General features: G+C 42.9%; 1 protein-coding gene across 2 annotated transcripts; it reads left to right on the top strand.

Moving 5' to 3' along the window:
• Positions 1-2151: 2151 nt before the first annotated feature.
• Positions 2152-12670, top strand: Steap1 (STEAP family member 1). Of its 2 annotated transcripts, none has more exons than XM_059256483.1 (5): positions 2152-2244; positions 5973-6072; positions 8044-8556; positions 8962-9126; positions 12336-12670. In XM_059256483.1, the coding sequence occupies exons 2-5, from the start codon at positions 5989-5991 to the stop codon at positions 12591-12593; spliced, it is 1020 nt and encodes a 339-aa protein (XP_059112466.1). In that variant the 5' UTR covers positions 2152-2244; positions 5973-5988; the 3' UTR covers positions 12594-12670. The 2 variants fall into 2 exon arrangements, with proteins under 2 accessions (XP_059112466.1, XP_059112465.1); XM_059256482.1 differs by lacking the exon at positions 2152-2244 and adding an exon at positions 4763-4868.
• Positions 12671-26670: the final 14000 nt, after the last annotated feature.

Raw genomic sequence — 26670 nt, forward strand, 5'->3', positions numbered from 1 at the left:
CTTAGCCCACTAACAAGCCGTTTCTCTAACAGTGCGGTTTTAATGATCTTCTACCTTCATTAGAAATAAAAGCTGCAAGAGTCTATTTGTACCACAAGGTGTCAGCCCAGGACAATTTAATCTTCAAAGGCCTTTTTTACACTATCTGAAGTCAATGATTCAAAAAAATTATACAGGGAGCCTTAAAACGTGCAGTACAGTGAGGCATGGTGGCGCAGGCCTTTAAACCCCAGTGCTCAAGAAGCAGAGGCAGGCGGGTCTCTGTAAACCCAGGGCCACATTAAAAACAGCACACAGGGCGGAGACACAGCTCTGTTGGTAAAGTGCGGCTGTTTCCTCCACTTGTGAGTTACAGTTTCTGAAGTCTGAGTTCAGACTGCAGGACTCAGAGGTGGAAGGAAGGATAGTCCCTGTCGTCGGAGTTACAGGGTTATGTTGAACTCAACTTTTTCTTCTTGTGGCCCCAGCACACACACACACACACACACACACACACACACACACACACACACTTAGTTATCCTCGGACCTCCACATGTGTACTGGAACATTCTTTCACAAACCTGCAATGAATGAATGAATGAATGAATGAACGAACAAATCAATCAATCAATGGTGTACATAGAGAGTTCCAGGCCAGCCAGAGTTCACTATAACATTCCTTCACATATCTGCAATGAATGAATGAATAAACAAACAAACAAATCAATCATTCAATCAATGGTGTACACAGAGAGTTCCAGGCCAGCCAGAGTTCACTGTAACATTCTTTCACATACCTGGAATGAATGAACGAACGAACAAACAAACAAATCAATCAATCAATGGTGTACATAGAGAGTTCCAGACCAGAGTTCACTGTAACATTCTTTCACATACCTGGAATGAATGAATAAATGAATGAATGAATGAATGAATGAATGAACGAACAAACAAATCAATCAATAAATGGTGTACATGGCGAGTTCCAGGCCAACCAGAGTTCACTGTAACATTCTTTCACATACCTAGAATGAATGAATGAATGAACGAACGAACAAGCAAACAAATCAATCAATCAATGGTGTACATAGAGTTCCAGACCAGAATTCACTGCAGCATTCTTTCACATACCTACAATGAGTGAATGAATGAATGAGCGAACGAACAAATAGATAAACAAATGGTGTACATAGCGAGTTCCAGGCCAAACAGAGTTCACTGTAGCATTATTTCACATACCTGGAATGAGTGACTGAATGAACGAACGAACAAACAAATCAATCAATCAATCAATGGTGTACATAGAGAGTTCCAGACCAGAGTTCACTGTAGCATTCTTTCACATACCTACAATGAGTGAATGAATGAATGAGCGAACGAACAAATAGATAAACAAATGGTGTACATAGCGAGTTCCAGACCACCCAGAGTTCATAGCGAGATCTTGTCTCAGAGGAAATAAAATAATGAAACCAAACACGCAGTGTTTGGCGCCCTGTGAATAAAGGATAGTCACGGAAAATGCGGCTGGGGGTTTGTTTTTCTTTACATTTCCTAACCAGACTGGTTCTGGGAATGCTGTGCACAAAATTCCCGAGATGTTGCAATTGAGAACTTAGTAATTACCGAGTCTGCTTCCATTTCAGAGGAGTAGATCCCCGCTGACATTTCCTCCGTCTGAAACTTTCAAATATTGGCGGTAACTTTCTTTTTGGTTGCTAACACTTGATTGATCGGGGAAGCTGCAGTTGACCCGGGAAGCTGAGGCGGGAAGGAGTAAATTCGGGGTGAAAGTCACTCGCAAACGCAGATTCATTCTCTGTACTAACAGCTCGTTCTCGGAGAAACTGCTACGCCGGAAGAGCGATACACTGCGGCTGGAGACCTGGGATCGGGCTCGTCACCCGGGAACCGGCGAGATCCACCCCTCCAGATCCCATCCACCCCGCAGTCGGTTTTCAGTGAGCCCTGCGGGTGACTCGGCTTCACCCTGTGCAGTCCCGGAGCGCTGCCGTGCAGGGCTCGCCCACCGGCCTCGGCCGGCTCAGGCCCAGGACCAGCCCACGCCGCTGGGGGCGCCCCACCCACGGCCGCCCGAGGCACCCCAGGTGAGCGGGAGCCCGCCGCCGGCAGGGGGCGCCGTGCGAGCGGCGGCCGAGGGGCGGGGTCTGCGGAGCGGGCTGCGTGCGAGCTGCGAGCAAAAGGCTCCGCGTGGGCTGCGAGTGCCAGCCGCGGCTCGCCGTCGGGTCCCACGGAGGAGCGGGTGAGTCCCTCGTGGGGTTCGCAGGCCACTTGCTCCCCGCCTCTACGGGCCCTGGGAAACTGTGCGGGCCTGGGAGGGGTGGCCGCGAGCCCGGGGCGGTGCTGGGGGCAGCGGAGCTCGGAGCGGCCCTGGGGGGTGGGGTGGGAGAGGCGGGGAGCAGGTCTCCGGGGAGCAGGTCTCCGAGGCGCTAGGGAGTCAAGTTTGCAGTAAGATTGGGTTCCGATGGTAAGTTTGCCAACTTGGCCAAGTGTCCTCAAGTGTGCATCGCCTGATGAATGGCTGGTACCTTGTCGTGCTGTTTGTTTGGGCTTCTGGTTTCCTAGTTAGTGGAATTTTTCATTTTAAGTCCTTGGAACACCGGTCCTAGTCTTTCGGGATCTGGGTGGGATCGAGGCTTTTAAATAAGTTGCTCTGGTGAAATCAACTGACTGGCATTTGTAGACATAGAATTTAAGTACACTTCAATTTGGTTACGCCGTTCATTTGGAGTGGGGATGTGTCCACATCCCAATATTTAATCAGGGGAATTTATTTATCATTAATGTTCAGCACAATGCTTTTAGAATCAGCACCGGGAAGAACACCACCTCCTCTCCCAATAATTGAGTGTAGCAAAGCAAAAATACACTTGAAAGTGCCCAAGATGGGCCAGACACTGCAACCCACAATGTATTCCAGTCATTGGGTTTCTTGGATTCTAAACTCCTGGCCATAAACATGAGTCAGTTGGGCTGTGTCAATATTTAGCAAGAACAGCAAGCCAGCCATCCTTGTCCAGCAAAACAGAAATCATGTCAGAATCTATGCTTCGGTTTTTAATAGGGAAGAGCTGGTGAATACTGGGTCAAATCCTGAGTTCCTGACATCCTCACACTGTGCTGTCTCCTGCTGGCTTTGCTGGGCAGGCGGTCAGATGGAACCTTTTCTCCTGTAGAACTTCAATCATATGTTTACCTAACGTCTAATGGGAGCCAGCGTGTTTTACTTAACTGATATTTTGTTTTCCTGGTTTCTGGGCACGCAGTCAACAATCACCCTTACTGACATGGGCGTTTTTCCTCGCTCCTCAGCATGGTACCATGCAAACAAATGGCTGGCCGCCTCTTCCGGCCACTCTGGCTTTCTACCCAGAGTCTCTGTGGTCAGCAAGCACTGGCTGTATGTCACAGGACTGGGTATAGAAGAGAGTTCTCATCCGTTTTCTCTGCTTCCTTTCCTGAGCCACCATCCATCTACCTTTTAGATGCACGGTATTACCACACAGTTCTTGCTGGAGTCTTTGCTTGTCCTCAACTAAAAGGTTTTTGAGAACAGACATCTCATTTAACTTTGTATTCTCTGTGTCTGACACCATTGTTCACAGTGTGTTTAATGAATTAACAGTGAGCAGCTATAGAGTTATATATCACTCTCTTTACCATACTGAACTACCAGGGCTAAAATACAGTCTAACTTAGTGAGTTGTTTCCTGTGTTTTATTACATGCATGCTACTTTATTTCTAGACACCCTCCCAAACTACCCTCTTTATAATATTGGTTGAAATTACCAAATGGCATGAAATAATGTTTTTGGGAGACTATCAGCCCCTCCAGGGCAGGCAGACATGAAGTCTCATTCTTTTTCCTCTTTAGTGTCTATGTGGGCTTGGCCCTGTAAGTGCTTTTTGAATGGCATACACTTTACCCAGAATTCTTTCAAATGACAATGGTCAACACCCAATGCAAACAAACAAAAAGGAAAGTGTTAACTATGTAATTGAGAAATCCAAGGTCTGGTCTCAGGTACATTAAGTACTTAAACTATTGCCACCAGGGCTTGTCCTTCTTTATTTCTTGTTTGGCTTTTGTGTGTCAGCGTTCTTGTGTTCAAATGAAGAAGTCTTCCAGCTTACGCAGGGGGTGGCATGGTAGTTTTATACCACCCTAACTTAGCGACATGTGAAGGGCATCGCTTCATTCTCTGCCACTTGGAGATGACATCAGAACTTCCACCTGGACTTGGCTGCCATCCTAAGCTGCTCAGTGTGATCACAGGAATTAACTGTGGATGACCAAGCCTGGGTCATCTTCCTACAACCAGAGGGTCAATGTTACACGGGCCAGTCAAAGCAGTGAATACAACCTTGTGTATCATATAAATCAAAAGATGCTTAGAACCAGAAATATTTTGTTGTTTTTTTTTTTAATAGTCACATAAGCACAATAAGATACTGTGAGGATAGATGCAAATTTGAACAGGAAGCTCATTCAGGCTTCATATACACTTCATATGCATATGCTTGGCCTGAGGATGACTTCCACTTACTGCTGGGTGTGGTGACGCACACCTCTAATGCCAGCACGCAGGAGGCAGGGGCAGGAGGCTGTCTGGGTTTGAGGCCTGCTCTACATCGCAAGTTCCAGGTGAGCTAGAACTGTATACTGAGACGCTGTCTAAAAAGGATACAATGTAATGTATTTACTGTACCTGGAATTTCAGTGCATACCCTCACATGAGGTCATGCGTGGAATTTTCCACTTGTGTTACCATGTCAAGACTCCAGTTTTGCACTTTGGAGCAATTTTGTGATTTTCACATGAGGGATGTTCAGCCTATATCCTCATCCTGAATGTTTCAAAATAGGTAATTCTGTAAATTCTTCCTAAAGCACCTTAACCAAAAAAAAAAAAAAAAAAAAAAAAAAAAAAAAAAATGTTGGTGTTAGGGAAAAGTGTCTCCTCTATTCTTTGTGAAGTCCTGACCTTTAAAACTTAGAAAGTATTCTAAGTAAAACAACCTATTCCTGGAAATAATTTTCCACTTAATAAAATATTACAGGTGGTCCAAACTTCCAAAGTATTTGGGATGTTTTCTGCCAACATAACTGTTGTGTGTTTAACTTGTTTCTGTCTTTCATTTGACAGAGCACAAATGGCAGGTGTGATCCTTTAGGAGTGAATTTAGAGTTGGCTCAAAACAATGAATAAGATGACATCCTGTTCCTCCTGAATAAAAAGGGCTAAACCAAGCCTGGATTGGGCTCTGTGAGAGCCCTTAAGGAGCGGTTTTCCTTGTTTGGGGAAGTGTTTTGACTAGCTTCTTCTCCATGAGGTTGACTAAAAAAGTGGGCATGTCAGTGACTGAGCACAACTCAGCACCCCATTGGAAGTAGATGAGCAGTCATGTTTTACCAACAGGACTTATCAAAAGGACAGTCTGGCAATACAGCCTTTTAGCCCTTGAAGCAACTATTGGGATTCACCTTAATCATCATGTCTCCTCTGTTCACTGCCTTCAGGAACATTTCAGCTTACAAATGAGTTTATTATTGTTTGAGATTCCATCATCAACCCCAGGCGTCTATGAAACATGTATATTCCTGAAATTCTGTATCAGTTACCTCAGGCCTCCTCCACTGAGAGTATCATTACTCAAAACTAAAAACTGCATTCCTAATTCCATTTACCTTTAAGGGGAGCGGGCTTCCTTCTAACTGAGAATCTGGAGTTAAATCTTGCTGAAGTTAAAAAGTGACAGCTAATCTTTTTGTTTCGTATAGATACAGGTCATTTATTGGACAAATAGTTGGCGTTAATGCACTGGTTTGCCACTCTCCAAATGGACAGGTTATCCACTATCTGATTCTTAATTGCACCTATCTTCTCTCATTCTAAAATGAATAAATACTTTATATTATTCCATCAAACAATAGCATCATAAATGGAATAGACTGTTTTATTTTTCAAGGTGGCTGAAGCCATTCATGGAGATCAGTAAAGATACTACAAACCAAGAGGAACTTTGGAAAATGAAGCCTCAGAAAGATCTGGAAGATGACAGTTACTCGGTAAAATAATGACTATAATAGCTAATAATTAAAATCCATACACACTTCAAGTGTATTCTGAATCTACTAGTGTTGAGAACGTGCATTCCATTCTAGTCTGCTGAGCTCTGCGCTCGGATGCCTGTGACTGAAGCCGGCCTGGGTGAGGGGCAGCGTGGTATCACTGAGTTGACTTGACTAGTTAATCTGGGCTTGCTGACTAACCTTCATCAGGTCCCTGAAAACTGGTCTTACACTTCTGTGTAAAGTGAATGAACTGGACTAGATCGTCTCCAGAGCCCTTCTGGTCCTTTCTAACACCTGTGGTTCTAAGTTTAGAAACAAAAGTTACGATGTCCCAGGTAACAGTAGTTTTGTAAGCATTTTTATAGGCCCCAGGGCAGCTTACAGGAGAGACCTCCAAAGAAACGATGACTCGCTGTTTAACCAAATAAATTTTCTTCATGCAAAGAATCACTTTTTCCACTTTGGGTCAACCACAGGATTAAATGTTTCTTATTACGTCATTTGAAAAAGTGGCAGGAATTTTTGGTTCCAAATACTTTCCTTTTTAAAATATTTAAAATGCAATTCTAACAGGTTGTTTTATTAATTATTCAAAGGGAAAAGATTAAGAATTACAAACATATACCCTTCAAAAATAACCCCGTAAAACAAACTCATTTTCATTTTTCACATTAGCTCTCTTACTTGCTGTATCCTACTTTTCACTCTTAGCCAGAAAAATTGTTCTCAGCTAATCCACTTAGGCTGTATTAACATGCAAGAGTTACAGAGCCATTTCCGTGTGGAGTAATTAGAAAGACATTGGATAGAACAGTGATTTATGACTCAAAGGAAAATTCAGACGGTTAGGGAGGTCATTCTTAAACACTGGTAATTGTGGGGTACTATGTGAATTAATGTTACTCTGCATGAAAAGAGATGAGCAAGATAACCGTGAACATCAGGACAAGCAGGGGAGGCTCTCCTTCGGCACACGTGGAGCTATGGAAATGAGGACTGAAGTAAGACGTAAGAAGCAAGTGGTTCACAGAGGACACGATATGAAACACTCTGTGGTCTTCGTTTGAAGTTTTTTAATTTGTTTCTGTTTATCCCTTGTGGAAATGACAATTTATTCAACACACATTCTTTTGAATTACTGACTACCAAAAAATGTGGTGGACAGAAATGTCTTAACTCGTCAGGAAGCAGACCATGTCTTCGGGAGTTAACTAGTTAGTTAAAAAGCTTTTTTTGTTTTATCTTTCTGATTATATATTCATCGATCACTACTTAAACAAATGACTGTTTTAGAAATTTAAAATCAAAGTGCAAGACTACATAATGAAATTCATATTTTCCTCCTCATAATGACCCTAATATTCCTGCTAGTAATGTCCCTATTATTCTTCATCTTTTGCATTTGAATTAATGAATTCACTGCCACTGCTCTGCATAAGTCTCCAGGAACCAATAGAAACATTACAGACTACCTAATATGATATACAAGTTTGCTGGCTTTGCCAAAGAATACTGGACTGTTTTTAAAAAAACTTTTTTCATTTTGGCTTCTTAAGATTAGTCCATTATTTCAGATCTTCAAAAGAGACATGGCTATGTAAGCTCTAGTATAAGTGTCACATGTATCTCTTTTGTTGGAAAGAGAGCTGGAATCCAGTTTGGTGGTAACACTTGCACAGAACCTGGGGGATTAGTTCAGCTGTATAGGGAGTTGAAAGCCTGTCGGGGCTGGATGAAACCTTGTCTCAGACACAAAGAGGGAATTTATAGACAAATGGAGAACACCAGCAAAGCAAAGTGCACCTAGACTATACCATCTTTAGCTGACGGGTATCCACAAGCGAGTTTCTGAATGCCCTATTCACTGAGAAGCACAATGATGGAGCAGAAAGTTATTAGAGTAAAAGAAATCCATTGCTTTTTTATGTATTAAGTATTAAGATGGTCCCTTTCTTTCTTTTGCAGACTAATGACACGGGAGAGACCAGCATGCTGAAGAGACCTGTGCTCTTGCATTTGCAGCACACGGTCCACGTTGACGCGTTTGACTGTCCCTCCGAGCTTCGGCACACGCAGGAGTTCTTCCCAAACTGGCGCTTGCCATTCAGAATCGCTGCCATTGTCTCATCGCTGACCTTCCTGTACACTGTTCTGAGGGAAGTCATTTACCCTCTAGTAACTTCCCGTGAACAGTATTTTTATAAAATCCCAATCCTGGTCATTAACAAAGTCTTGCCGATGGTCTCCATCACCCTCTTGGCACTGGTTTATTTGCCAGGAGTGATAGCAGCCATTGTACAGCTTCGCAATGGAACCAAGTACAAGAAATTCCCACCGTGGCTGGACAGGTGGATGCTGGCCAGGAAGCAGTTCGGGCTCCTCAGCTTCTTCTTCGCTGTGCTGCACGCAGTTTACAGTCTGTCTTACCCAATGAGGCGCTCTTACAGATACAAGCTGCTCAATTGGGCATACAAACAGGTAAAGTGATACCCCGCAAGAGTAATAAACTAAGAGGTCCAAATTACTTAACAAACTAGTAACACTTTCTTGTTGTAGTAACAGCAGTATCCCAGGCCCCTGTGGACACTGAGAAATTATTCTTCGTTTTTGAAAATTGTTATTATAATTTCCTCAGCATCTGCCATCTTATATCGAGGAATATTTTTAAATTGAAAATAAATAACAACTTTAACATAAACATGTTTTGCATAGACAGGGTCATATTTCAATCTCAGCATCCGGACAGTGTGACCTTGTAAGGACTGATTGTTTTTAATCCTCAGCTTATTTACTAGAGTTCACATGCACTTTAAGTTCTGTCGGAGTAAGCCATCAGATAAATTCACAGATCAGTAAGTATGGCTGCATTCCTCTTTTTTTTAGGTTCAACAAAACAAAGCGGATGCCTGGATCGAGCATGATGTTTGGAGAATGGAGATTTATGTGTCCCTGGGGATCGTGGGCCTGGCCATCCTGGCTCTCCTGGCTGTGACGTCCATCCCATCTGTGAGTGACTCGTTAACGTGGAGAGAATTTCACTACATTCAGGTAAGTGATGCGTAAGAGTCATCCCAGTCTGCTTAGAATAGTAAAGATACTGATTTATTCCATACAAATGATGCTTTCCAGTAGTAAAGATCCCATACTGTTCCCTTTAGTAATGTTTTCTTACTGTTTTTCTACTGCTTCTGTAATATGTATTAGAATATAATATATATTCTGTAATATATTATAGGGTGCATTTTGTAGACATAAGTAAGAGATATTACTAAAATGAAAATATTGTTTCTCACATTTAAAACTTTTTAGACCATTTGCTACTCCCATCCAATAATTATAAATATGATATTTTAGGAATGTCAACAGTTTACTAGCTCCACTCCCATAAAAACATTATTTTTCTATCCCTTGTCTTTAGTCATGCCTTTGAAGTTACACAGTTTTGTACTCTCTAGAAAAAAAAAAAAAAACCAACAAATCTTTTTCTAAAGTTCAAAGTTTTATTGACTGAAACTATTCTGATACCTAATTTTTTTTTTTATAGAATTTCACACTTAAACCCCAGGCAAGCCTGGAATTTATTATATAGCCCAGGCTAGCCTGGAACTTAAGGCAATCCTCCTCCTCCTCCTGTGTCAGCTTCCAAGTACTGGGATTATAGGCATGAGCCACACACCTAGTTCTGTTATCTAATTTTTAAAGCTGCTTTTTCTAAGTTACAATTAAATTAGTTTAATCACTTGAACTTTCAAAACATTTCTGGAATTCAGAATCCTGTTGTGAACTCACATATCTTCTAGGTAGGAGTCCGCATTTAAAAAGAACAGCATACCAAAAAGGGTCTGTGTAACAAGAGCCAAGGAACTCAACTTCATTTAGTCATAAGTAACTGCCAAAAGATTTTAAAGTCCTAGTCTTAACTTGTATGGGTAGGTAGTTTTGGAAATTTCCACGCAGTGAGGCATTCTCCACATGTCTCTTCCACCATGTATCTGGAAGAGACAGCAGGGCATTCTGATAAAGCTACAAAGTCTCTTTTATTCCAGCATGCCTTCCACTCTGTACCCCATTCTCTCAGAAAAGTTTTTTTATGATTTTTGTGTTCAGCTGGTAGCCACTGAAGTCCTCTCTCCCTCATGAAATTCTTTCTTACACTGATTTTCTGTCACATGTACATGGGGCAGTACTTTTCAGTATTAATCTGAGGCTGGGCACTGCACCTTGATAAATCCACCCAGATATCTGTGCACCATGTGATCTGTAAGTAGATAATACCCATTTAGGAAAGTTAATCTTCACACCATCGAGAGCATTTTCCAGTTACTAACCTAGAAACTTCGCCTGGAGTGTGAGAATTGGTCACACTATAATTTTACCTCCACAATTCATATTCTAAAAATATAAACCTAGCTGTTTAATTGAGACATAAGATTACACCTAAGTAGTTGAGATGTATTCATTTTGTCAGGCTAATGACCATTTCCAATAAAAGTCGTCTAGAAGAATCTGTCAGAATGCCTTAAAAGTATGTCGATGGACAACTCTGAACAGCTTTCTCTCTGTTTAATGTCAAAGTGTTTCAACAAGTTGAAATTGTTCTTCATATCTTCTAGATTTAGTTTGTTCAAACACTGAAATCATTCCCAATATTTCTTCCATTTTATCAGAATACATGATGTTTTAAAAAACATAGATCGCTATGAGTTCAAGACCAAATTAATCTACATAGTGAGTTCCAGACTAGTGGGAACTACACAGTGAGACCCTGTCTCATGTACAGGTCTGTGCTGACAGCAGTGCTGAAGAGGATGTGAGAAAAGGGAAGCCTCATTCACTGTTGATGGGATTACAAACTGGTACTGCCACTCCGGCTATCAATGTGGAGGAGTCCCAAAAAAGCTAAAAATAAATCTAACATTTGCCCCAGCTATATCACTCCTTGGTATACACAAAAGGGATTCAACTTTCTACTCCACAGATGCATGCCCAGCCATCTTCTACTATCTGTTTTAAAGTACTTCTAGGCAGACCTTTAATCCCAGCTCTCTGGAGATGGAGACAGGCAGATTTCTATGAGTTCCTGGCCAGCCTGGTCTACCTAGTGAGTTCCAGAAAGCCAATGACACACTGTGAGACCTTATCTCAAAAAAAAATTTTTTTTTTTTTTGGTAAAATAAAGTACTTGTAGCCAGTCATGGCCAGTCAGTTCTCTTCTGCTAGCACCCAGACACGGGGAGAGCATCTTTACCAGCAAGCATTTCCTGAGATGGCTAAACAAATATTTTAACTGGCCTCAGATTTTCCTTACTACTTCTTCTAGCATCCTCTAGAACTTAAAATTGTGATATCAATAGACCTTCTCTAATGTGGTGGACCAGTGATTTTATATCTTTTTTTTTTTTCAGCACTGGACATCAGGAAAAAAATAGAAAAAAAGTGGTTGATTTGGGGGACTTGTATCAAATTTCAGTATGACTTTATTCTATGTGAAGGGAGAAATCTGTAACAGCTTCTTCTACCTCCCTTAAAATCTTTTGCTTGGCATTAAAAAATGATTCATTGGAAAACTGTACACACACACACACACACACACACACACACACCACATAAAGTCCATTTTCATGTTCATTTAGAAAATCAGGATAACCTCAGTTGATAAAGATCACTGAGGTCAGAATGGTTTTTTTTACAGTATTCTTTGGACAGTTCATCAATATTCATTGAACACCTAACATGTTCAAATCATTGTATTGTTTCTGCCAGGACCCTGCTATAAGACAGTGTCCTTTTAGATATTGCCTGATAGGCAAAGTTAAAATAAAATCAATAAGACAAAATATCATAATGCAAATATCATAACGAGTCTGATGTTGAGTAGAGTGCTTAGCTCACATGCACAAGGCCCTGGTTTTGATCCCCATCACTGCCAATAAAACAAAAACGTTTTAAGAAAGTTGTCTTAAACAGAATGGCAGAGAAAGTGCGTTTGGGCTGTTGACCACTTACTAAAAGAAAAGGCAATGACTTTTCAACTTACCTTAGAAACAAGAACAATTACCCAAAAGTAATGTGCTGAGGACAATGTATAAAAAGAAAAGGAAGGTGTGAATGGACCTTGTAGAAAAACAGGTTGGGAAAATAACTGCAAATAAATGAAAGGATTTCCAAGCAACAGGACAAGCCCACTTGGGTAGGGTGGAAATGACTATTATTGAATCAACGTTTACTGAGGGTCATAATGTTTTTTTCTTTTGCAGAGCAAACTAGGAATTGTTTCTCTTCTTCTGGGCACAGTGCACGCTTTGATTTTTGCCTGGAATAAATGGGTAGATGTCAATCAGTTTGTATGGTGCACGCCTCCAACGTTTATGATAGCTGTTCTCCTTCCAACTGTTGTCCTGATGTGTAAAGTCGTTCTGTGCTTGCCCTGCTTGAGGAGGAAGATACTGAAGATTAGATGTGGTTGGGAAGATGCCAGCAAAATAAACAGGACGGAGATGGCCTCCAGGCTGTAGGATTATTCAATAGTGATGTTTTATTGTAAACATCTCAAGTTTGTGTTTGCTAATAAAATGAATACTTCAGGATCGTGTTTTAGTTTGTATTACTACTATTTATTTATTTGGTGTGTATGTGTGTGAGCACAGGAGTGCCACAGCACACATGTGGAGGTCAGCAGGACAAACTGTGGGCATCAGTTCTAATACAGGTGAGGCCAGGAATCGAACCCAGGTTGTCGGGCTTGTCGGCAGGCACTTTCTCCTGTTGAGCTATCTCACTCTCACGGCCCTGCTTCAGGGTCTTATCTGTGCATTTGGAATTTGTGCATTTCCTGACAGACTGGATTCAAAACAATTAGAACCCGTCTTTAGCACATTCTCTCTATGTGGTAGGGCTAGGCATAACCAAATTATCAGATTTATCAGAACACATACATTGCAAATTTAAAAATGCCTTGAAAAACCAGTCTTTACCATCTGCTTTCAGATTTACTTTGTTACATGTATGAGTGTTTGCCTATATGTATATATGTGTACCACGTACATATCTTGTACCCTCAGAGGCCATAAGAACAAGTCGGATTCCCTAGAACTGGAGTTAAGAGGTAGTTCTTAGCCACAGTGTGAATGCTCAGAACTGACCCCAAATCTTCTGCAAAAGCAAGTGTTTTAACTGCTAAGCTAAATCTAACAATTTGGTATTTTAATGATTACATATTTATGGAATACAGAAGAATATTCCAGTACATGTTGACAATGACTAATGGTCAAATCAATGCAGTTAACATGTAATAGTTGTATATACCTATGATGTACGTTATGATTACTGTTAAAGAACTTTATTTTGGTGTAATCAGATTTTATTCATGAAATACTTTAACAACAGAGATGTGTCTACAGAAATAGAGCAACAGAATAGTGTCACACACACATCCAAACCAAGCAAAATTCCGTCATCCAGAAGAAAAAATAAATTCCATCGTTTCTACCTGAGTTGTGGGCAGGTCAGTAGAACTTACTTTTGTACTTTGTCAAAAAGTACTCCAGGAGTGAGTTCCTGAAGAGCAAAGTGATCAGCTCCAAGTCCTCTAACCCACCTCAACACTGGGAGATTTTTAGAATTAGAAAATGTCACTGCCTTTATCTTTTATGCACATTTATTAGGATTACAGACAATAGAGCTTTGCTGGGAGTGAAAATTAGAAAAAAAAAACTAGTACATTCATTGGCTGGATTCTAGGTGTCTTTTAAATATTTTCTTCTTTTACAAAGATTTTGTTTTCTTTAGTGATGGAAAGTGAGTAAGGAGCCTTCTACATATTAATCTAAATTCAGTAAACTTGAGCTCCAAAATATATAGACATGTTTGGAGGTATAAATGTTAAAGCAGCACCATTATGACATTGGGCAGTGATTCATCACGGGAGGAAAGAACTGAGGAGCCTGGAATTACAAACAGGTTCAGCAAGGAGATGCACATATGGGACCACTTATCTATGTGTGGCATATGTCCCACCACAGTCAACCAGCCAAGGTTGGTGGTGCCTGCAGCCGCATGGGCACAGCAATGTCGTGACCCTTAGCACCTAGAAGCAGCAGCTGAGCCCCATTCAACCATCACAGAGGATTCAGCTCAGAGACGGTTGCAATCGGTGAGGCCAGCCAGGGCAACAGCTCAGTTCCAGCTGGCTTGGTTTTAAAATTCCGGCTCTGTAACAGTGATGAGACTACTCGGAAACACCAAATACCTACCCCTGGATTTTTTTTAAGCCTGGGTCTCACTATGTAGACCAGGCTGTCTTTGACTTGACAGAGTTCCCCTGCCTCCACCTCTCATATCTTGGATTAGTGGATAATGTCACCACACCAGTTCAGGAATTCTTGTGACAGGAAAAGGGGAGGCTGCAACAGTCTCAGATTTAGATGTGAGTCATAGCACATCTAGATTCCATTTGTAGCTCTTCCGAGCCTTTTTTTTTTTTTAAACAGTGATTAAGCAGTATTGTTACGAGCAAAAGAAACAGTAAACGTTGTCTTTTAAAATAATATTGGTGAGCTGACCCTGAGAACGTGGGCATGGGAGATCTGGCCCCGCTCATCTGCCATAGGGTAACACGGGCAAGGGAGAGATATTCACCCCTACCCTCACCACCTCTGGCAGGAGGGAGAAACGGCCCTGAGGTCATGAGAGCAGGAAAGCTGTCCCTGCCCCTCACTGGCTACAGCACTCAGGAGAGCAGGCCCTGCACCTCACCTAGGCAGCACAGTAGAGATGACTCTGGGGGAGGTGGGTGTGAAGGTAGTGGGAGGGTTGTGATTTGGCCCCACTACTCATCTGTCACGCAGTGGCATGGATGAGGGAGAGACGCACCTCCCTGCCCCTTACCTCTTGCCAGCAGGAGAGTTGGCCCTTGTGTCATGAGAGTGGAAGAGCTGCCTCTGCCCCTCATCAGCTGCAGCACTTGGGAGAGTGGCCCCTGCACCTCACCTGGACAACAACACAGTAGAGCTGGCTCTGGCTGTGTAGGTGGGGGTGAGCTAGCCCTGAGGGCATGAAAGCAGGAGAACCAGCCCCACCCCTTGCTCCTTGCTTCATAGGGTGAACTAGCCAGGATGGTGTTGGAGAGCTCACCCTGGTGGTGAGGACTGGGGAGAACTGGAGGGCTGACCAACCCTGCAAGTAGACCCAGAACCAGGGTTATGAGTTGGCCCACCCCAACATCCACCCCATCTGTTATCTACTGGAGCATGTGAAGGGTCTGGTCCTGCGGACCCAAAGCTGCAGGATCTCCACAACACAGGGAAACAACAGGATATCCGAGGAGTCCCATTGAGGGCCCAATATGGATAGTGTAGGAGAAACAAGAAGCCTTGAATCAGACCAATGATTCCTTGTAATGAACACTTGCAAGTAAAGGTATATGGATAAAAGGGTTTCCTGCGTGACTCGCTGTGTCACACTACAGCTTCTATGACAAGATTTTTCTTCTTTTTTTAAAATAATTTTCTCTTTTTTTTCCTCTTACCTTTTATGTTATTTGGGAATATGCAAGGTCAAAGGGCAGATATGAAGTGACGGGGTGGGGTGGGGGGAGTATGAATAAGATAAAGGTGTATGATGTGAAAACCACAAAGAATAAATAAAAAGTTTAAAAAAAGAACTATTGGGGCTGGGCAGATATCTCAGTTGGTGAGGTGCTTGCTGCAAAGCACATGGACCTGAGTTTGCATCCCCAGCACCCATGTAAAAAAACAGGTGCAACATGCACCACCACCACCACCCGTAATCCTAGTGCTGAGGACTTGTAAACAGAAGGATCCCTGGGGCTTGATGGCCACCTAGACCAGCAAAATCCACAAGCTCTGGGTTCAGTGAGAAACCCTGTTTTGAAAAATAAGATGGAGAGCAGCTGAGAAAGGCACACACACACACACACACACACACACACACACACACACACACACACTCAAAATGGTTTTCCAACAAAAAGAGATCTCATGTCTTGGTGTAGTCTTGAGTTTTCTTTTCCTCAGTAATCATTCACATAACACTTTGCTTATAGCAAGCCCGGAGCAGTAAAGGATGTACAAAACAGAAAAGACCAAATTCCTGCTAAGTCTCAGAAGGCCAACCAGTTTTAGTGGATCACTGGATTCTGAATGTACCGTTATCACTAAAGAGGGAATGACTGTTTAAAAAAGCCAAGTCTTACTACCGTGTCCCTTGCCTTACAGAAGCTTCCCAGTTTCAGGAGGTCCCATTTACTAATTGTTGTTCTCAGTGTCTGTGCCACTGGTGTTATAGTTAGGAAATGGTAACACCAGAAGTACAGACACTGAGAGCAATAATTAACAAACAGGACCTCCTGAAACTGAGACACTTCTGTAAGGCAAAGGACATGGTCAATACAACAAAGCAACGGCCTACAGAATGGGGAAAGATCTTCACCAACCCCAGGGCTGATCTCCAAAATATATAAAGAACTCAAGAAACTAGACATCAAAATACCTAACAATCCAATTAAAAAATGGACTACAGAATTCTCAACAGAAGAATCTCAAATGGCCGAAAGACATGTAAGGAATTGCTCAACATCCTTAATCATCAGGAAAATATGAATCAAAACGACTCTGAGATACCATCTTACACCTGTCAGAATGGATAAGATCAACAACACTGAAGACAGCTTATGTTGGAGACGGTGTGGAGCAAGGCAAACACTCCTCCACTGTTAGTGGGAATGCAAACTTGTACAGACACTTTGGAAATAAGTATGGCTACTTCTCAGAAAATTGGGAATCAGTCTACCTCAAGACCCAATGATACCATTCTTGGGCATATACCCAAGGAATGCTCTAGCATACCATAAAGACACTTGCTTAACTATGTTCATAGCAGCATTATTCATAATAGCCAGAACCTGGAAACAACCTAGATGCCTCTCAACCAAAGAATGGATAAAGAAAATGTGGTACATATACACACTGGAGTATTACTCACTCAGCTATAAAAAAATAATGGCATCATGAAATTTACAGGCAAATGGATAAAACTAGAAAATATCATCCTGAGTGAGGTAACCCAGACTCAGAAGGACAAACATGGTATGTACTCACTTATAAGTGGATACTAGATGTAAAGCAAAGGATAATCAGACTACATCCCACAGCTGCAGAGAAGCTAGGAAACAAGGAAGACCCTAGGAGGGATGCATGGATCACTTTGGGAAGGGGAAACAGATGAGATCTCCATGAGTAAATTGGGAATGGGCAGGGGCGGGGGCAATGGAGGGTAGGTGTGGAGGATGAGAATATGAGGGAAAGGAATAGTCGAGCTAGGGGAAGGACAGAGTTGGGAGAGCAATGGAAGAGATATCTTGATAGAGGGAGACATTCTGGGGTAAGGGAGAAACCCGGTACTAGGGAAATTCCCAGGAATCCACAAGGATGACCCCAGATTAGACTCGTAGCAATAGTGGAAAGGGTGCCTGAACTGGCCTACCCTGGTAATCAGCTTGATGAACACCCTAACTGTCATCATAGAGCCTTCATCCAGTAACTGATGGAAGCAGATGCAGAGAGCCACAGCCAAGCACTAGGTCGAGCTCCGGGAGTCCAGTTGAAGAAAAGGAAGAGGGATTATATGAGCAAGAGGGGTCAAGATCATGATGGGGAAACCTACAGAGACAACTGAACCAAGCTCATAGGAACTTAGGAACTTTAGACCAAACGCTGTGGAACCTGCATGGGACCAGACTAGGTCCTCTGCATATAGGAGATAGTTGTGTAGCTGGGTCTGTTTGAGGGGACACTGGCAGTGTGATCAAGATCCACCTCTGGTGCATGAGCTGGCTTTCCTGAGCCCATTCCCTATAGTTAAACACCTTGCTCAGCCTTGATGCAGGAGAGAGGAGTCCTACCTCAACTGAACGTACCAGACTTCCCATGGGAGGCCTTACCCTTTGAAGGAGGGGATGGGGGTGTGTTAGGGGAGTGGAGGCTGGGGGTAGTGACAGGAGGGATGACAGGGGACTCTGTGATTGGTATATAAAATGAATTAAAAAATTAATTAAAAAATAAAAAAGCCAAGTCACGGTGGTGTGAAGTTGATTCAGAAAAAGGGGAACTATTTGTGCTGGAGTATGAGTGAGAGGACAGACATCAGGTAGAATGGAAGGCCAGGTGTGTTGGGGAACATTATTTTAAAGTGTGTTGCATTTTTTCCTACTGCTTTTGTTAACAGTTCAAAGATGTGCTTGATTAAATAAAATTAACCTACAAGCAGGAGGCTGAGTCAGCACATAGCTGACAGGAAGTGGTGAGGAGGAACCACGTGTAGCTAGGGTTCGTAAGTGGGGGCTGATGAACTTGAGAAAGGATGCTGGGTTTTTTGGAAGCCGCCAGCAAAGGGAGAAGGTGAGCTACTTGCTATTCAGCCTCTCTGAGGAACAGAATCCCTCAGGCTGTGGCCCTTGATTGACATTGTTTGGGACAGACTTCACTTAAGGGGCAGCCACTGTAGATAATAAAAAAACAGATAAAAAGGTGAGGTTTGAGAGATTGGAAAGTCTACCTCAGACGTGCTGGAACAATGCATCTGAAGAAATATACTTTAGATAGGGACAAAGGCCACATAGGTTATCAGGGTCATTTCATGACATGAAGCTGTCTAAATCTAAATCCTTCCAGGACTTAGGAAACCACTGAAAAGCCATAGCAGGGGCTTAGCACCATTAGAACTGCATTTAGAAAGATCTGGAAAGTGCCAGGTACACTGGGTGCACTAGTTGTCTTTCCCATTGTTATAACCACACACCTGATAAGAGAAAACTTGAGAGAGGAAGTCTCACCGTTTCAGGTGGTTCTTGGTGGTTCTTGGTGAGCTTAGCTTGTGGGGCTAGGACCACCATTTGGGCTGATTTTTTTTCCTCCTTGGAAACTCAGATAATGAGATTTGTGACTCATAGATGTGAAGTCTTTGAAATAATTTTATTACATGGAGCTTAGGAGAAGGAAGGAAGGTAGCTCCCCTGTAGTGGGGGGTTCCCCGAGAGTGGGGTGCCATTGATGTTACTGTTCTGGAGTTAATAAGGCTTTGCTGGATGGAGGAGTGTGTAACAAGAATTGCTAAATGGTCTTATTAATAATTTAAAAAAATCCGAAGCCAGATATTGGGGTGAACGCTGAAAGATCAGAGAAGCAGAACAAGCCACAGCCAACTTCACCTCGCCAACTTCTCAGTCAATCTTGTTTCCACGAATCCTCAGACTGAAAGCCTCTGAGTCCTCACCCATGAGGGTCTCAGTTGAACTGCTGCTTAGTTCCTGTCTCCTCAGCCTTATATACCATTCTCCACCCAGCCATGTCACTTCCTGGGATTAAAGGTGTGTGTGCTTTCCAAACAAAGGCATGAGATCTCAAGTGCTGGGATTAAAGGTGTGTGTCACCACTGCCTAGTTCTTTCATGTAGCCCAGTGTGGCCTTGAACTCACAGAGATCCAGACAGATCTCTGCCTTCCAAGTGATAGGATTAAGGGTGTGTGCCACTGAGGTCTGGCCTCTATGTCTAATCTAGTGGCTGGCTCCGTCCTCTGATCCTCAGGCAAGCTTATTGGGGTACACAATATATTGGAGTACACAATATATCATCACAGGAGTGGAACAGTTGTGACGAGCTGGTCAGGCCAGTTTGTATTCCAGGTATCGAGGCCGTGTTGTTTGGATCGCATTCTCTGCATGGTTCCCAGGAGAGGGGAGAACAGAGGGGCAGTCCAGACCCCTAACACCTTTCTGACACCCGAGGCCAGGGCAGAGGCAGACAGTTTGACCAGCCCTTCTCTGGCCTCAGGCAAGGATGAGACCGCCAGACCTAAAGACAGTCCTTAATTTTAGTCAAGAAAGAAACTGGTCACTTTAGTGTCTCTTTTGCACCTGGCTGACCATGAGTGTCTCACCTCATTCTTCTATCCTAATCAAAACTTGTGGACCCAGACCTAATTCTCTTTAAATATTTGCTCCGTGAGGACCTTATCATTTCAGGCAAGATGGCTAAACCTGTTAAAATGATGCCTTTACTATTTTAATGGTACATTTAACGTCATTTTATAATAATAAAAAAGAAATATAAGATCCTGACATCATTTTCTGGTCATAGATGTCTGGAAGAACATGTAAGAAGCTATGGCCCAATGACACAGGAACTATGTTCTGTGAAATTAACATACAAATTAATTTAAAAAAAATATAACAATGTTTTTTGTTTTTGTTTTTGTGGGTTGTTTTGTTTTGTTTTTGAGAGTCTTGTGGACCAGGCTGGCCACTGACTCCATGACCTTGTTGAACTTCCGCTCCACCTGACTATCTCCAAGTACTACTGTGTTTGCAGGCCTGCGTTACCACACCAGTTTAGTCTGTGCTGGGGCTCCAACCTAGGGCTTCACGTATGCTAGGTTTGAGCTCTGCAATTGAGCTACCTTCTTCCTTCTTAAGATCTTCTACCTTCCATTAGTATCACTAACTCTTAGACTTTTCTTCCCAAAACTTGCAAAGTGCAAAAGCTCCTGTCTTCAAAGCAAACCCTGTCTTAAGCAAAGGTGTTAGAAACCTCCGGTGTAGATGTGATGTTGTTGTTTTCTGTTCATTTGAGGCTCTCTTCTTGCTGCTGGTTTCCGGGTGTTTGTGAGAGGCCTCTGAAGCCAGTAATTTCTCTTTAACTTCTTGAAAATAATCCCGTGAAATCACTGACTTGTGACCATTCCACATGACCTGAAGGTAAAGTCCAAGACCTTCTCCGCCTAGTGACCAGGGGTTCTTGTTCCTTGTAGTTAATGACAGTTACCAGAACAGTTCAGGGCTGTCCGTTTGAAACCTGCCAAGAACAAGGTGCCGGTTCTTGTAGCTGTAAAATTTAAAATTATTGAACCGGAAGAGGACAAATCACCTGAGTTCTCTAATCCCCTGCCTAGAGACATGGCTGCTAGTGACATGAGGCTTCCCTCAGCAAAAGTCTGGATTTCTCCGGCACCCACTGGAAAGAAAGAGCAGGGACAGAGGGCCATATTAGCCCTTGAACCCCGCCCCCACCAGCTGCCTCTCCCTTCCGCACTCACTGCACCCTCTGAGAGTCTGAGAACTGGAGGTGCTGGGGCAGGGATCCATGCCAGAGTCATGATGTACAAAGCACAGGACCCTGAGAATGATTTCAAACTCACCTCTGTTTTGTAGAATTAAATTGTGCTACCACAAAAAATAAGTATTAGTAGATTTACACAGTAGAACTAAACATTAAGAGCTTGAGGGATTGGTTTGTTTGTATTTATTTAAAATCAAGAACTTTTTCAAACAAATCTACAACAAAAGCCCAGGATTGGGAAAAGTCAAAGTTGAACTCTTCCACAGCTAGGCGCCCACTTTTTTTTTTTTTTTTTTAACTTCTCCCATTTCTGCTCCCAAGCCTCGGTGACAATGTGGTCTCTGCATTCCCCCAAATATTGCAACTAGGGTAGAATCCAGGAACCAAAGGTGCTAAGTAGTAATAGGGTTTGTGTCCCCCATAATAAGTTTCTCCACCGATGCAATAATACACAGGTTTATTTGAGCAGAGCAATTCCTGGGGGAATTCTGCAGTCCTAGAGATCAAGGCCCATGAATTTGCACCCCATAACTAAAGCAGGGAGATTTTACAGGTTGTAGGCAGGGTGATGACATGTCCCCCACAAGCTGGGTTTGTGCCCAAGTATGGTCAAAAACTGACCACTCAGGTGGGGACTTGAATCACTGACAACTTTAGGGGAGGAAGCCGCAGTGGCCCCCAAGAATGCAGAACTTTACTTTGTTTGGAGACTCTCTGAGTGGGAGGGTTGGGGGTAGAGGAGAGAGAGGAAGGAGGCTTTCCCCATTGTGCAGGGGTGAGCTGGAGGTTCCAACAAGCAAGCAGTCCTCATCTTAGTTCAAAGACAGTCTGCTGGGAAGTCATCTGTTGAGTGCAGCTTTTCAGCAAAAACACCACCAAACCTCTGTGCATCACCTCTCCCCCAGAACGTGTGACAAGGGACCTGTGAGGGGAGGTGGCCTTTGGTCTAGGAAGTGGGCTTTGATGGACAGAATCCATGTTCTTGCCAACCTGACTTCACCGGGAATCTGGAGCTCAGTTTAATCCTTTACCTACTCTACAGGACAAGAACCTGACTAGATTCACATGTATTGACCCATCTGACCACTTTCCTGTCCTATGCCTCCAAGCTTCTATCTGTCTTCTTCTCCCAGCTGCCTGGAAAAACAAACAACAACAAACAAATTAATATTCCTTTTCAGGTGCATAAAGCATGCATAGTGTGGAAAAATAATCCATATGAAATATCTCTATTTCTATACACTATAGGAGAATGTATTTCTAGGTACTTAGAGGTGGAGGTTGGCATTTACTTGGACTTTGTAGAGAGCTCTTATGGTTTTTGTTGTTTGGTTTTTTGTTTGTTTGTTTAACCTGTGCAACATAAAGGTTCTTTGGGGGAGGCGTGGGGGGCATCAGTCCTCCTTGGCCGCCAGCACGGTGCTCGGCTCCTCCTGCTTCCTCTTGGTGAGAATGTGCGTGCCCATGCCCTTCTTTGTACTTGAGCGTGAGCTTGTCCTTGGACAGCTTGAGCACCTCCATGGTGGCGCACCACTCATGGGGCTGAAGCCTCACACACATACACACATCATTGTGTCCTGAGCGAATTTGCTGTGCTTGGAGAGGCGCTTGTGACAACAGCTGTGTTCTTTGTCACCTTGTGGCCCTGGTTGAGGTCCATGGCCATGGGGTGTCGTTGGACCATGGCTGCTGCTCTCTGATTGCAGCCATGACAGAAAGCATGCCCTTTTGTTTTTAATGGAAGAAAAATAAAATCTCTTCTGTTCCTTATCACCTGGTATCAGGTCACAATCCCCATAATACTAGGTCACAGGTAACATCTGACAAACTTTGGGAGTCTTCTTGCATGTGTCTCTACATGTCTTCTCTGCCTCCTTCACTGAGCCTGGACCAAATCATCTCCATGTTAGCAAGATTAACCCCTCAACTTCCTCCTTGTTTACCCACGATGTAGGTAATCTTAAATCCAATTACAACAAATATAAAACATGAAAACTGTATTAATGACTCCAAATTTATATCCCTAGCCTTTCACCAATGCTTTTATTACAGGCAGAATATTACATCTCCTTTCTTCTCTCTCTCTCTCTCTCACACACACACACACACACACACACACACACACACACACACACACATTCACTGTTTATTTATTGGGAGAAGGGAGATGGGTCATCGAGCCACGGTGCATGTCTGAAGATCAGGGAAAATTTGAATGAATCAGGTCACCAGGCTTCTGTGACTAGAGCCTTTACTTGAGGCTCTATCTCCCAGCCATGCCTTCTTGACATTTCTTGAGTATCTGAAAAACAGATCAAATATAAAATGCTAAAGACAAAAGCTTAATTTCCTTCCCTTTTCACTTAGTTGCTCAAGTCAGATGCTAGGAGTTATCTTTAACAAACTGCTCTTTATCTCATACTTCCAGGCAGTTTATCAGCAAATTCTATTGCCTGTACCATCAAAATAAATCTGCTTCCAACCTACACCTCAGTTATCACGTAATTAGCTCTCCTACAACATTCACTGTATGATATGTCCATACAGTGACCTCTCCAAGTCTCATCGCAAAAGTCATCTTGGTCTAAACCACTGAACTCTACCTGATCTGTCAATCAATTATTACCCTTACCCCTTCTGGCTACCCCAACTCCTAGAGTATTTTCCATCCAGCATCCAAAATTATTCTTCACAAATGTAAATCCTATCACATCACTCTGAAACTGGCCTAGCAGAAAGGAAAATATTCTTGTCTTAGTTAGGGTTTCTGTTGCTATGAAGAGACACCATGACTACAGCAACTCTTATAAAGAAAACATTTAATTGGGGCAGCTTGTTTATTGTTCAGAGGTTCAGTCCATTATCATCATGTTGGAGAGTATAGTGGCATGCAGGCAGACATGGTGCTGGAGCTGAGAGTCTTGCAGGCAACAGGAAGTTAACTGATTGTCACACTGAGGGAAATTTGAGAAAAAGAGCTCAAAGTCCACCCCCACAATGACACACTTCCTCCAACAAGGCCACACCTCCTAATAGTGACACTCCCTTTGGGGACCGTTTTCTTTCAAACCACCACAATTCTGAAGGGACTTCTACATCTCTCAGTCTTACTATCAGATTATTTGAACAATAGACCCACAGCTATGGGAATTTCCCAGGAATCTCATGCCGGGAGAAGGAACAGGCACTGAATAGAGTAGGACTGTCTCCTCGGAAGGAGATTTCACACAGTCCTAACAACATGTCAGACCACCTGGTGAGACTGAAAGCCTTGCGTGACAAGGCATGGGTAGAACCACACCTTGATCTAGAATACTTAAACTCATATATTGCTGCCCTGGATTTGGAGTTTAATCTCATTTCAAGATCCCAAAGATGTGTCTGAGGGGGATCATTGGATCTCCTTGAATATCTAAATATAATTTATCTTGTGCTATCTTTGCCCTCTTTTACTAGTTCTTCTTTTTACTCACCTCTAACATCCTTGTGACTATCAGGTGAACCCCTTTGGAATGTTTCAGTTTAGTACACCATTAGCTTCAACCAACCTAAAAGCTAAGGATGTGATCAGATAGCATCTGAAGCCTGTAACATGGGTTTCCTTGTCCAGCTTTACTGTAACCTACCTGATGGTTCCACTGATAAACCTGAAGTGTCTTGATTTATGACCTACTTTATTCTGTTTCTATAAAAGCATCATGAATTTGCTACCTGGTTGGAACACAGTATTTAAGAAGACCTAAATGTGTGCTCCTGGGCCATAAACATTCAAATTTGGCTCCAGAATCTACCATGTCTTTTGTTTTGTTGAGCTGGAAACTGTTTTTTCATTGATCGTACTTTGGTATGCTGATGGTGCCTACCTGGGAGATGTTCCTTTGCATTTCCCCAGGAAACGTTAATGCACCATCACCCCAGACCTACTGGTTAGATAACTGAAGAGAAAGAGAGCAAACTATGCCTCTCAAGTCCTTTCACAGATTCTGGTGCATAAGTTTGAGAACCACTGGTCTCTAAAATATGCCACACCTGACCCACTACCTGAGTGTGTAAGTAAAATACTGTTAGAAACCAGCCACTTTCATGCTTTACTATCTATGATCTAGAGCCGGTCTGCCCTACAAAAGCAGATTAAAATAGTTGCAGTTCAAACAAAGTATTGCAAGCCCACAATCTTATAATATTTACTACTTCTGGACCTATGCAGAACAAGTTTGTTAATCTCTAGTTTAGAGGAAGCACAGTGATGACCGCATAGAAAACACTCTGCCTGCTTGCTTGTCTCCCTCCCCTCACCCCTCTCTCCCCTTGCTTTTTTCCTCCTCCTCCTTTCTCTTCTTTTAAGATAAGGTCTTGATTTGTAGCCCAGGCTAGCCTAGAACTTTCTTTTTGTTGTTTGGCTTTTTCTTTTTTGTTGTTGTTTGTTTGTTTTTTTGTTTATTTTAAGACAGGGTCACACTAAGCACCCTTGGCTGTCATGGAATTCGTTATGTAGACCAGGCTGGCCTCAAACTCAGTGATCAGCCTGCCTCTACCTCTTGAGCCCTAGGATTAAAGGCGTATGCCACCAAGGCTAGCGCCCAAGCTATCGTAGAACTTTTTTTGTAGCCCAGGCTGGGCTTGAGCATGTGGTTCTTCTGCATTAGCCTCCTGAGCACTGGGATTGTAGACGTGCACCACACCTGACCTACATTTGTCCTTGTTCTTTGGAAGCCTCTAAAATGTTTTAAAAGTTATGACTTTTTGGTTTTAAAAGAACTCATAATAGGCTAGATGCAGTGGCACACATCTTTAATTCCAGTGCTTGGGAGAAAGGCAGGCAGATCTATGTAGTGAGTGAGACCCTTTCTCAAAAACGAAACATAAAACGGATTACTAATGACTTGAAAACATGAAAGGGTAACATCAGTCGACCGGGAAATTTGAGGAATTGAGGGGTGGGGGAAGGCACTTGGGGGATGAGGAAACACATTATCAGCAGAGTGTGGAGGTGAAACTGCCTGGTAAAGGCCAAGCCGAGACTGTTGCGAAAGGAGGCAGCAATTGCCGAGAAAACCCTGGACAAATTTACATTCCTACTTAACCAAACTGAATCAGCCCCAGCAAAATTATGGGGTGGGTCCGTAAAGGCCCAGTCAGAACATCTGGCTGGCTCTGGTGCTCCCCTAGAGACCTGAACAGCTGGAGACAGGCCTCACTTATAAACATGGATGGAAAGCTTTGGAAGCAACTCCTGGCTTTGGTGCTGGGGACTGAGAAGTTGTATCCCAGAGGACTTCCATGGTGGTATCAGAGACTTGGAGAGAAAATAACAGTCTGAACAGGACAAAGTGTCATCCACAGGTCTCTAAAGTGGAGTAGGAGACTGGCACAGTGACTTCTGGGCCTAAAGAAGTAGGTCAGTATGCAAGATAAGGAAGGAAAGCCTATCTTTACCCTGTAGCCAGGCTGCTTTTCTTT

Source organism: Peromyscus eremicus, chromosome 3, assembly GCF_949786415.1.
Source record: "Peromyscus eremicus chromosome 3, PerEre_H2_v1, whole genome shotgun sequence".
In the NCBI taxonomy this organism is placed as follows: Eukaryota; Metazoa; Chordata; class Mammalia; order Rodentia; family Cricetidae; genus Peromyscus; species Peromyscus eremicus.

Excerpts from the sequence above, each read along its gene's own strand:
- Steap1 (XM_059256482.1), top strand. Across the intron at positions 6,073-8,043 it reads TGGAAGATGACAGTTACTCG|ACTAATGACACGGGAGAGAC; the intron begins GTAAAATAATGA and ends TTTCTTTTGCAG. Across the intron at positions 9,127-12,335 it reads GAGAATTTCACTACATTCAG|AGCAAACTAGGAATTGTTTC; the intron begins GTAAGTGATGCG and ends TTTCTTTTGCAG.